Source organism: Oncorhynchus gorbuscha, unplaced genomic scaffold (genome assembly GCF_021184085.1).
Source record: "Oncorhynchus gorbuscha isolate QuinsamMale2020 ecotype Even-year unplaced genomic scaffold, OgorEven_v1.0 Un_scaffold_1404, whole genome shotgun sequence".
NCBI lineage: Eukaryota > Metazoa > Chordata > Actinopteri > Salmoniformes > Salmonidae > Oncorhynchus > Oncorhynchus gorbuscha.
In genome coordinates, this window is record NW_025746190.1 from 118,042 (window position 1) to 131,264 (window position 13,223).

The 13,223-nt window shown below is 43.4% G+C and overlaps 1 protein-coding gene across 1 annotated transcript; it reads left to right on the top strand.

Moving 5' to 3' along the window:
* Positions 1-12,404, top strand: LOC124022480 (zinc finger protein OZF-like). The gene is made up of 4 exons (XM_046337397.1): positions 1-197; positions 658-755; positions 882-1,059; positions 11,260-12,404. Exons 2-4 carry the CDS (start codon positions 753-755, stop codon positions 12,363-12,365), a joined length of 1,287 nt encoding a protein of 428 aa, XP_046193353.1. The 5' UTR covers positions 1-197; positions 658-752; the 3' UTR covers positions 12,366-12,404.
* Positions 12,405-13,223: the final 819 nt, after the last annotated feature.

Genomic DNA, 13,223 nt, shown 5'->3' on the forward strand with positions numbered 1-13,223 from the left:
TATTGTGAAAGAAGAAGAGGAGGCTGTTATTGTGAAAGAAGAAGAGGAGGCTGTTATAGTGAAAGAAGAAGAGGAGGCTGTTATAGTGAAAGAAGAGAAAGAACCTTTTAGAGGAAAAGAGGATGCTATCTCAATAAAGGTGAAGGAGGAAAACGTTTTGAGAGTGAAAGAGGAGACAGAATATCAGATTAACACCAGTGAGTACTGTCTTAAACAGGGGCACAAACTATGCCGTTGTTGAACTAATGTGGGGTTTTTAAGGGGCATTCTACTGAAGTTCTACACTTGAATAAGTTTTGTACTCTATAAATTGTTAAATGTAAAATCTGCATTTGGTACATATATTTTCGGGACTTTAAATTAGATTTATTGAATTCTCCATGTGGTCTACATTAAAGTGCACCTCATCTAATATAACAGTCTTTTAAAATTCAATATTGGTGCATATTTTCTACTTAAAAGATCAATGGGACGCAAAAGCCAACCAATTTGTGGAACGAGCCTTTTACATTTGCATCACAAACAATATTTTCGGAAATCATGATGAAAGTGGCCATTTTAGGCCCTTTTTAGACATATTAATGTCTCTTGTAAGACCCTATGATTGCAATAGATGATCATAAGTTTACAATCGGTTTCATGTTCTCGCCCACACAGGAGAGAGACATGACTATCCTGGATCCTCTGGGAAGCCTCAACAGCATCCTGATGCTGACGAGGCAGAGAAGAGTCTCTCCAGATCAGAACACAAGATGGTACAGCTTGGTCTGGTCTACCATACAGCTTGCTCTATTGAGGGCTGGGCTGGGTTTATGTAAAACACTTCGTGACATCAGCATCCATAATGATATGTGTCTGTGTCCCCTCTTTATGGTTACCAGGACAACGCTTGCCCTTCCATCCTCCCGGAGTGCCCGTGTCGTGCCTCTCCCGGTCGCACCTTACTGCTGGGTATGAAGAGGTTGTCTGTGCTGCTGGTGGACTGCAGGAAAACAACGGGGCTGAGTGGAACTGTGAGAGGAGGAGAAGAGAAGAAAGGATCAGATTTAACTCATCAAAGTAAGTGCTGTAGTTTGAACAAATACAATAGATCTGGTATCTGTTACCAGGACAACCAGTGGAGTTCTGTTATTTTTTTATTTTACTAGGCAAGTCAGTTAAGAACAAATTCTTATTTATTTTTATTTTTTTGTTGTTGAATTTTACCCCTTTTTCTCCCCAATTTCGTGGTATCCCATTGTTGTAGTAGCTACTATCTTGTCTCATCGCTATAACTCCCGTACGGGCTCGGGAGAGACGAAGGTTGAAAGTCATGCGTCCTCCGATACACAACCCAACCAAGCCGCACTGCTTCTTTACACAGCGCACATCCAACCCGGAAGCCAGCCACACCAATGTGTCGGAGGAAACACCGTGCACCTGGCCACCTTGGATAGTGTACACTGCGCCCAGCCCGCCACAGGAGTCGCTGGTGCGCGATGAGACAAGGACACCCCTACCGAACAAGCCCTCCCTAACCCGGGCGACGCTAGGCCAATTGTGCGTCGCCCCACGGACCTCCCGGTCGCGGCCGGTTACGACAGAGCCTGGGCGAACCCAGGGACTCTGCCTAGGAACAGTGGGTTAACTGCCTGTAAGGCAGAACAGCTGAAACTGGCAGGAGCATGGCCAGGGGTCAGGGGCAGAACGACAGATTTATACCTTGTCAGCTCGGGGATTTGAACTTGCAACCTTTTGGTTACTAGTCCAACGCCCTAACCACTAGGCTACCCTGTTAGTTGACAGGAAGATAGACTGGTGGATATGGATGTTATGAATATCATAACACTGAAAAGGATTCTGCCAATGAAAAGAGAGAAACCAATAGACCATATAAAACCTTGATGAAAGTTAGCTCTAGACATCATCCAAGGCTGTGCAGCAAGCAACAGCAGCCCTGAGACACCAAGACATTGTGGGGAATATCCAGCATGGAAGAGGAGGCTTTGGCCTGGCAGCAAGCAAACCAATGTTCCATAAGGCAACAACATCTGAACGCAGGAAGCTGGTGGTCGAGGAGGTGCGCAGACAGGAGGAGACTGCAAGAAGTGCAAAGGCTGTCTCTCTTGCTAAACAAGGGCAATGGACGTGGTGGGAAGGCCTGGAGAGGAGAAAGATCAACTGGAGTGAGCTTTGGCAAATGGAGGCAACAACATCAGCTTCATCATAAGAGCTGTTTATGATGTGCTTCCATCACCAAAAAATCTACATCAATGGTATGGCGAGGACTCGACCTGCCCCCTCTGCCCAGCTCCAGCGACTCTCAGGCATATAATGACAGGTTGCAAGACCTGCCTCTCACAAGGCCGCTACACCTGGAGGCACAATCAGGTCCTCAAGAGCCTGGCTGCAGCACTTGAGACCAAGAGGAGTGCAACCAATTCATTACCTCCAAAAACAAGAAATCCCGTCAAAACAACAACATTCATCCGGGAGGGACAGAAAAGGCCCAAGTATCCTCCTACGAAGCCAGAAACTGGACACCTAGCCATGGCCTGGGACTGGAAGATGCTTGTCGATATTGGCCAGCAACTAATTTTTGCATCTGAGATTGCTTCTACCAACCTTAGGCCAGACATGGTACTCTGGTCCCCTTCACGAAAGGCTGTGTACATCATAGAGCTCACAGTCCCGTGGGAAAACTCTGTTGAAGAGGCCTACGAGCGTAAGAAACTGCGTTACACAGAGTTGGCAGCAGACGCAACTCAGCGTGGCTGGAATGCAAAAGTCTGGCCAGTTGAAGTGGGATGCAGAGGATTCGTGGCTTCTTCCACCATCAGGTTGCTGAAAGAACTTGGAATCCATGGACAGGCTCTGCGGCAGACCGTCAGAGCAGTTTCTCAAGCAGCTGAAAGAGGCAGCCAGTGGATCTGGATCAAACGGAAGGACCCTTGCTGGGCTATAACTTAATGACCCCCCACCCCCACCTGAGAACCCAATTCAGATCCCTCCAACTTGAGGAGGGCATATGAGGTATGCGGTCAGCTGTAGGGCTGGCTCAGGGAAGAGGATGCCCCTGCCTTGCATAGTCCCGTGGGACATCTTAATTGGGCATGGGACACAAGCTAAGGCTTGATCACCCTTTAGCTGGCCACCTTTGATGAGGGTGTTTAGTGATTAAAGACGGAAACACCCACTGATTCGAAGGCACACTACTGAGGATGTGTCCCAAAATTGACATCTTAACCCAGTCTAAGAAATAAACCTCCCAATCTCATGTGAGTGCATTCCATCTATTGGCACAATGGACAGTTTTTAACATCTCGTCCCGTGTTTTATGATTCTGGATGTTACATTGCCTGTCCCAGTCAACCCTCCCCCATCTTTACAAGACTTTTGAAGCGGCAGACAAAACTCCAGACACTTCAATGTGTTCTGCATTGCTTCATTAACGTCTGATCTACAGAACGTGGTAAACATGCAAATGTACAGTTGCAGTCGGACGTTTACATACACCTTAGCCAAATACATTTATACTCAGTTTCACAATTCCTGACATTTAATCATAGTAAAATTTCCCTGTTTTAGGTTAGTTCACCATTTTATTTTTAAGAATGTGAAATGTCAGAATAATAGTAGAGAGATTTATTTCAGCTTTTATTTCTTTCATCACATTCCCAGTGGGTCAGAAGTTTAGCCTGAGACCAAGAGGAGGCAACCACCCATACACTCCATTTGTATTTGGTAGCATTGCCTTTAAATGATTTAACTTGGGTCAAACGTTTCATCTCTAGGAGACAGAACGCGTCTCCTTCCTGAGCAGTATGAAGGCTGCGTGGTGCCATGGTGTTTATACTTGCGTACTATTGTTTGTACAGATAAACGTGGTACCTTCAGGCATTTGGAAATTGCTCCCAATGATGAACCAGACTTGTAGAGGTCTACATTTTTTTTCTGATGTCTTGGCTGATTTCTTTTGATTTTACCATGATGTCAAGCAAAGAGGCACTGAGTTTGAAGGTAGGCCTTTGAAATACATCCACAGGTACACCTCCAGTTGGCTCAATTGATGTCAATTAGCCAATCAGAAGCTTCTAAAGCCATAACATAATAATTTTCGGGAATTTTCCAAGCTGTTTAAAGGCACAGTCAACTTAGTGTATGTAAACTCCTGACCCACTGGAGTTGTGATACAGTGAATTATAAGTGAAATAAGACATTTGTGGAGTGGTTGAAAAACTAGTTTTGATGACTTCACTTTATTGACATCGGTGTGTTGCTTACAGTTTAGTTTATTCCACTGTCCCCATACTGGACTCTAACTAGTGATCCTCTGCTTCTCATCACATATGACCACTCTCCTTGACAATGAACCGATGGAGCGATACAAAAGGTACCAGTTGGACAGCTCCATCTGTGACGTTTCAAGCTGTGGAGTGAGTTTAAAAGGTACCAGTTGGACAGCTCCATCTGTGACGTTTCAAGCTGTGGAGTGAGTTTAAAAGGTACCAGTTGGACAGCTCCATCTGTGACGTTTCAAGCTGTGGAGTGAGTTTAAAAGGTACCAGTTGGACAGCTCCATCTGTGACGTTTCAAGCTGTGGAGTGAGTTTAAAGGTACCAGTTGGACAGCTCCATCTGTGACGTTTTGCTGTGGAGTGAGTTTAAAAGGTACCAGTTGGACAGCTCCATCTGTGACGTTTCAAGCTGTGGAGTGAGTTTAAAGGTACCAGTTGGACAGCTCCATCTGTGACGTTTCAAGCTGTGGAGTGAGTTTAAAAGGTACCAGTTGGACAGCTCCATCTGTGACGTTTCAAGCTGTGGAGTGAGTTTAAAAGGTACCAGTTGGACAGCTCCATCTGTGACGTTTCAAGCTGTGGAGTGAGTTTACGGCACGTTCTCACCTCCGTTAACATGTTCAGGTTGACTTTCCCACTGAATCGACCATATATGAACGCTGCCCACTCAATTACTGTTGTTGTTTACACAACCGGGAAAAAAGCCTTTTGGTCCTAGACTTGGCGCTCTGGTACCGCCTGCCGTGCTGTTGAGGAGCCTTTTGGTCCTAGACTTGGCGCTCTGGTACCGCCTGCCGTGCTGTTGAGGAGCCTTTTGGTCCTAGACTTGGCGCTCTGGTACCGCCTGCCGTGCTGTTGAGGAGCCTTTTGGTCCTAGACTTGGCGCTCTGGTACCGCTTGCCGTGCTGTAAAAGAGAGAACAGTCTTTGACTTTTGGGTGGCTGAAGTCTTTTGACAATTTTTAGGGGCCTTCCTCTGACACCACCTTGTATAGGGGTCCTGGATGGCAGATTGCTTGGTGATGTACTGGGCTGTACTCAACTACCCTCTGTAGTTCCTTGCGGTCGGAGGTCAAGCAGTTGCCATACCAGATGCAACCAGTCAGTCATACTCTCGATGGTGCAGTTGTTGAACCTTTTGAGGATCTGATGGACCCATGCCAAATCTTTTCAGTCTCCTGAGGGGGAATAGGCTTTGTCGTGCCCTCTTCACGACTTTCTTAGAGTGTCTGGACCATATTAGTTTGTTGGTGATGTGGACCTCAAGGAACTTGAAGCTCTCAACCTCTTCCACTGCAGCCCGTCGATGAGAGTGGGGGCTCGGTCCTCCTTTTCCTGTAGTCTACAATCATCTCCTTTTGTCTTGATCACAGTGAAGGAGAGGTTGTTGTCCTGGCACTACACGACCAAGTCTCTGACCTCCTCCCTATAGAAGCCGATGTTGTCATCGGCTAACTTAATGATGGTGTTGGAGTCGTGCCTGGCCGTGCAGTCATGATTGAACAGGGAGTACACACCCCTGGGTGGCCCCTGTGTTGAGGATCAGCGTGGCTAATGTGTTGTTACCTTCCCTTACCACCTGGGGGCGGCCCGTCAGGAAGTCCAGGATCCAGTTGCAGAGGGATGTGTTTAGTCCCAGGGTCCTTAGCTCAGTGATGAGCTTTGAGGGCACAATGGTGTTGAACGCTGAGCTGTAGTCAATCAACAGCATTCTCACATTAGTGTTCCTTTTGTCCAGGTGGGAAAGGGCAGTGAGGAGTGCAATAGAGATGGCATCATCTGTGGATCTGTTTGAAAATTGGAGTGGGTCTTGGGTTACTGGTGTAGATGTGCGCCATGACCAGCCTTTCAAGGCACTTCATGGCTACAGACGTGAGTGCTACGGGTCGGTAGTCATTTAGACAGGTTACCTTAGTGTTCTTGGGTACAGGGACTATGGTGGTCTGCTTGAAACATTGGTATTACAGACTCAGACAGGGAGAGGTTGAAAATGTCAGTGAAGACACCAGTTGGTCAGCACATCCTCGGAGTACATGTCCTGGTAATTTAGGTAGGTTACCTTAGTTAGTGTTCATGAACACAGGAACTATGGTGGTCTTTATTTTAATTTTACCTTTATTTAACTAGGCAAGTCAGTTAAGAACAAATTCTTATTTTCAATGACGGCCATTGGGTTTAACTGCCTGTTCAGGGGCAGAACGGCAGATTTATACCTTGTCAGCTCGGGGATTTGAACTTGCAACCTTCCGGTTACTAGTCCAACGCTCTAACCCTTAGGCTACCCTGCTGTCTGCTTGAAACATGTTGGTATTACAGACTCGGTCAGGGACAGGTTGAAAATGTCAGTGAAGACACTTGCTAGTTGGTCAGCGCATGCTTGGAGTACACACCTGGGGAATCCGTCTGGCCCTGCTGCCTTGGGAATGTTGACCCGGAACAGCTGATGCATGCTTCAGTGTTACTTGCCTCGAGGCGAGCATAGAAGTAATTTAGCTCATCTGGTAGGCTCGTGTCACTGGGCAGCTCATGGCTGTGCTTCTCTTTGTAGTCTGTATAGCTTACAAACCCTGCATATATCCGACGAACCTCATTGTAGTACGATTCGATCTTAGTCCTGTATTGACATTTTGCCTGTTTGATGGTTCGTTGGAGGGCATAGCGGGATTTCTGATAAACTTCCCGGATTAGAGTCCCGCTCCTTGAAAGCGGCAGCTCTACCCTTTATCTCAGTGGGGATGTTGCCTGTAATCCATGACTTCTGGTTGGGGTATGTACGTACAGTCACTGTGGGGACGAGAGGTCGACCGATTTATGATTTTTCAACGCCAATTCCGATTTATTGGAGACCAAAAAAAGTCGCTACGATTAATCGACATATTTATATATATATGACAATTACAACAATACTGAATGAACAATTAAACTTTTATTTGAACTTAATATAATACATCAATAAATAATGAAACATGTTCAATTTGGTTTAAATAATGCAAAAACACAGTGTTGGAGAAGTAAAAGTGCAATATGTGCTATGTAAAAAATTTAACTTTTAAGTTCCTTGCTCAGAACATGAAACCATATGAAAGCTGGTGGTTCAATATTCCCAGTTCTTCAATATTCCCAGTTAATATTCCCAGTTAATAAGTTTTAGGTTGTAGGAATTATATATTATTATTATATTATTATTATAGGAATTATGGCACTACGACTATGTCGCTCTATACCATTTGTATTACATTCACCTTTGACTATTGGATGTTCTTATAGGCACTATAGTATTGCCAGTGTAACAGTATAGCTTCCGTCCCTCTACACTATTTGTATTTCATTCACCTTTGACTATTGGATGTTCTTATAGGCACTATAGTATTGCCAGCCTAATCTCGGGAGTTGATAGGCTTGAAGTCATAAACAGCGCTGTGCTTCAAGCATTGCTAAGAGCTGCTGGCAAACGCAGTAAAATGCTGTTTGTATTCATGCTTACGAGCCTGCTGCTGCCTACCACCGCTCAGTCAGTCTACTCTGTCAAATATCAAATCATAGACTTAACTATAATATAATGAACACAGAAATACGAGCCTTTGGTCATTGATCTGGTAAAGTCCGGAAACTATCATTGAGGACAAAACGTTTATTCTTTCAGTGAAATACGGAACCGTTCCATTTAGCCTGACTCTGCTTTTACACTGAACGCAAGAGAAGTGACACAATATCCCGAGATGATATTGCCTGCTAACATGACTCTGCTTACACTAAACGCAAGAGAAGTGACACAATATCCCGAGATGATATTGCCTGCTAACATGAATTTCTTTTAACTAAATATGCAGGTTTAAAAATATAGACTTCTGTGTATTGATTTTAAGAACGGCATTGATGTTTATGATTAGGTACATTGGTACAAAGATTGTGCTTTTTTTTCAGCAATGCACTTTTTGTGAAATCATCACCCATTTGGCGAAGTTTTACATTTACATTTTACATTTAAGTCATTTAGCAGACACTCTTCTCCAGAGCGACTTACAAATTGGTGCATTCACCTTATGACATCCAGTGGAACAGCCACTTTACAATAGTGCATCTAAATCTTTTAAGGGGTGGGGGGGGTAGAAGGATTACTTTATCCTATCCTAGGTATTCCTTAAAGAGGTGGGGTTTCAGGTGTCTCCGGAAGGTGGTGATTGACTCCGCTGTCCTGGCGTCGTGAGGGAGTTTGTTCCACCATTGGGGGGCCAAACTCCCTCAAAGTTGAAGTAGGCTGTGATTCTGTGATAAATGAACAGGCACTACATTGATTATATGCAACGCAGGACAAGCTAGTTAACCTAGTAATATCATTCACCATGTGTACGTTAACTAGTGATTATGATTGATTGGTTTCTTTAAGATACGTTTAATGCTAGCTAGCAACTTACCGTGGCTCCGTGCAGCCACGAGGTCCTTTTGACACTGCACTCTCGTCACAGGAAGTCAGCCTGCCGTAACAGGAAGTCAGCCTGCCGTATCAGCCTGCCGTAACAGGAAGTCAGCCTGCCGTGACAGGAAGTCAGCCTGCCATGCAGTTTCCTCGTAGATTGCAATGTAATCGGCCATAATCGGTGTCCAAAAAGGCCGATTACTGATTGTTATGAACTTGAAATCGGCCCTAATTTATCAGTCGATTAATTGGTCTTTTAGTCGGTCGACCTTTAGTATGTAAAGGTGGTCTCAAGTTTTTTTTTAACCTCTGGTTGCACATTTTACGCGCTGGTAGAAAGTAGGTAAAACGGATTAGAGTTTCCTGCATTAAAGTCCCCGGCCACTAGGAGCGCCGCCTCTGGATGAGTGTTTTCCTGTTTGCTTATGTTTTTATTTAACCTTTATTTAACTAGGAAAGTCAGTTAACTTGTTATGGCTGCAATCCTGCTACCGGTGAAAATAGAGGGTGCCAAGTTCAAACCACAGAAATCTCATAATTACAATTCCATAAAACATACATGTGTTTTATATCATTTTAAAGTTAATCTTGTTGTTAATCCCACCAAAGTGTCTGATTTCAAATAGGCTTTTCAGCGAAAGCACTACAAACGATTATGTTAGGTCTCCACCAAACCACAACAAGCACAGCCATTTTCCAGCGAAATATAGCAGTCACAAAAGCAGAAATAGAGATAAAATGAATCACTAACCTTGAATTATCTTCATCAGATGTCACTCATAGGACTTCATGTTACACAATACATGTAGGTTTTGTTTGATAAAGTTCAAATTTATATAAAAAAAATCTGAGTTTACATTGGCGCATTACGTTCACTAGTTCCAGAAACATCAAGTGATTTTGCATAGCCACATCTTTTCAACAGAAATAATCATCATAAATGGAGATGATGATAATTTATACACATGGAATTATGATATACCTCTCCTTAATTCTAGATATATTAATTCAAGCTGGAATTATAGATATACCTCTCCTTAATTCAACGCTGGAATTATAGATATACCTCTCCTTAATTCAACCGCTGGAATTATAGATATACCTCTCCTTAATTCAACCGCTGGAATTATAGATATACCTCTCCTTAATTCAACCGCTGGAATTATAGATATACCTCTCCTTAATTCAACCGCTGGAATTCTAGATATACCTCTTATACTGCTGGAATTCTAGATATACTCTCCTTAATTCAACCGCTGGAATTCTAGATAATTCTTAATTCAACCGCTGTGTCAGATTTAAAAAAAAACATAACAAAAAAGCAACCCATGCAATAATCTGAGACGGAGCTCAGAACATTAGCCAAATTAGCCGCCATGTTGGAGTCAACAGAATCCAGAAAATACATGATAAATGTTTCCTTACTTTTGATGAACTTCATCAGAATGCAGTCCTAGGAATCCCAGGTCCACAATAAATGAAAAGTATTTCTCCAGTACGGGGTGAGTAACCGCTGTCCTGAGTTCTCGTAGATGTTTAATGGAATAATGGAATCAGGCACAGCCAATCAGAATGAGTTTTTCCCTTCAAAAGGGCTTTATGACAGAGAGACATTCTACTTGGTTTCATCAGCTGTCCAGGTGGCTGGTCTCAGTCTCCCGCAGGTGAAGAAGCCTGATGTGGAGGTCCTGGGTGGGTGTGGTCTGCGTTAGGCCGGTTGGAAGTACTGGCAATTTCTCTAAGACTGCGTTGGAGGCAGCTTATGGTAGAGGAATTTACAGTACCAGTCAAAAGTTTGGGTACACCAAATCATTCCAGGTGTTTTATTTGTACTCTTTTCTACATTGTAGAATAATAATGAAGACATCAACTATGAAATAACACATAATGGAATCATGTAGTAACCAAAAACATGTTAAACAATTAAATATATTTTATATTTGAGATTCTTAAAATTAGCCACCCTTTGCCTCGATTGCCTCACTTTACATGTTGCGTTTATATTTTTTGTTCAGTGTAGTTTCTATCAGTTTTAGAAACATATGATGATGTCATAGTGAATTCATGTGAACGAACAAGCCCTTTCAGACTTTATAATATGGCTGTATATAAACTTACTATATATAGTTACTATCAGTTTTTAGGAACATCTACTCAAAATATTTCACCTTCTTATTTTTTTTACTTTAGCCAAAATGTAATGACGTCAGTGATAGTCAAGATATAAACAATTAAATAGCGTGTCGAACCCTTTCAACAATGGGTAGATGTTACTGATGTGCTTTCTGTCTTCGACGTAAACACTAGTTTTGGACTTCTACACAATGTTTTATTGACTTATTTTCACTTTAAGGAAGTGTTTAGGTCACATCCTGTATCATACAGCTATGAGGGTTATATATTTAGAACTTCCTGCTTGATAGGAATCTAGCGTCGCACCAAGATTGTTAAAACTGGCCTTAGGTTATTGAGGGATCTTATTAGGATTTACTCTCGTAGCAAGGCCATTTTATCATGTGGAGGTTTCATTCAGGTCTCTATTTTAAAAAACACACTATCTTTGGCAGGAGAAAGACCAGACTCGGAGGAACCAGAGCCAGGGACGTCCAAACCAGCAAGAAGACACCAGTGCTCCCACTGTGGAAAGGGTTGTAACCGGTTATGGGACCTGAAACAACACGAGATAATACACACAGGGAAGAAGCCTTACAACTGCTCCCAGTGTGGAGAGAGTTTTAACCAGAAAAGCTACCTGAAAAAACACGAGAGAATACACACAGAGGAGAGGCCTTACCACTGCTCCCAGTGTGGAAAGAGTTTTACCTACTTGTGTAATCTGAAAACGCATGAGAGAATACACACAGGAGAAAAGCTGTACTGCTGCTCCCAGTGTGGAAGGAGTTTTACCCACTTACGTAACCTGAAAAGACATGAGAGAATACACACAGGGGAGAAGCCTTACCATTGCTCCCAGTGTGGAAAGAATTTTGCCCACTTAAATAACCTGAAAACACATGAGCAAGTACACAAAGGTGATAAGCCTTACTGCTGCTCCCAGTGTGGAAAGAGTTTTAACCAGAAAAGCTACCTGAAAAAACACGAGAGAGTACACACAGGAGAAAAGCCTTACCACTGCTCCCAGTGTGGGAAGGGTTGTAACCAGTTAGGTGACCTGAAACGACATGAGAGAATACACACAGGAGAACATCTGTACTATTGCTCCCAGTGTGAAAAGGGTTATAACCACTTAGGTGACCTGAAACGACATGAAAGAATACACACAGGAGAAAAGCCTTACCACTGCTCCCAGTGTGGAAAGAGTTTTACCCACTTACGTAACCTGAAAACACATGAGATAATACATACAGGGGAGAAGCCTTACCACTGCTCTCAGTGTGGAAACCGTTTTATCCACTTATGTAACCTGAAAACACATGAGATAATACACACAGGGGAGAAGCCTTACCACTGCTCCCAGTGTGGAAAGGGTTTTAATCAGAAAAGCTACCTTAAAAAACACGAGAGAATACACACAGGAGAGAAATCTTACCACTGCTCCCAGTGTGGAAAGGGTTTTAACCAGTTAGGGGACCTCAAACGGCATGAGAGAATACACACACAGGGGAGAAGCCTTACCACTGCTCCCAGTGTGGAAATCATTTTGATCAGTTAGGTAACATGAGAACACATGAGATAAAACACACAGGAGATCAGGATGTAGGCTGCTGCTGCTGAACAGTAGGAAAGAGGACAGATTTAGGCTGCTGAACAGTAGGAAAGAGGACAGATTTAGGCTGAACAGTGAGGACAGATTTAGGCTGCTGAACAGTAGGAAAGAGGACAGATTTAGGCTCTGAACAGTAGGAAAGAGGACAGATTTAGGCTCTGAACAGTAGGAAAGAGGACAGATTTAGGCTGCTGAACAGTAGGAAAGAGGACAGATTTAGGCTCTGAACAGTAGGAAAGAGGACAGATTTAGGCTGAACTGAACAGTAGGAAAGAGGACAGATTTAGGCTGCTGAACAGTAGGAAAGAGGACAGATTTAGGCTGCTGAACAGTAGGAAAGAGGACAGATTTAGGCTGCTGAACAGTAGGAAAGAGGACAGATTTAGGCTGCTGAACAGTAGGAAAGAGGACAGATTTAGGCTGCTGAACAGTAGGAAAGAGGACAGATTTAGGCTGCTGAACAGTAGGAAAAAGAGGACAGATTTAGGCTCTGAACAGTAGGAAAGAGGACAGATTTAGGCTGCTGAACAGTAGGAAAGATTTAGCTGAACAGTAGGAAAGAGGACAGATTTAGGCTGCTGAACAGTAGGAAAGAGGACAGATTTAGGCTACTGAACAGTAGGAAAGAGGACAGATTTAGGCTACTGAACAGTAGGAAAGAGGACAGATTTAGGCTACTGAACAGTAGGAAAGAGGACAGATTTAGGCTGAACAGTGAACAGATTTAGGAAAGTAGGACAGATTTAGGCTCTGAACAGTAGGAAAGAGGACAGATTTAGGCTCTGAACAGTAGGAAAGGACAGA

What these genes read in the sequence shown, in the direction of transcription:
- LOC124022480 (XM_046337397.1), top strand. An exon ending in ATCAGATTTAACTCATCAAA is followed by an intron (nt 1,060 to 11,259) that starts GTAAGTGCTGTA and finishes TATCTTTGGCAG; the next exon opens with GAGAAAGACCAGACTCGGAG.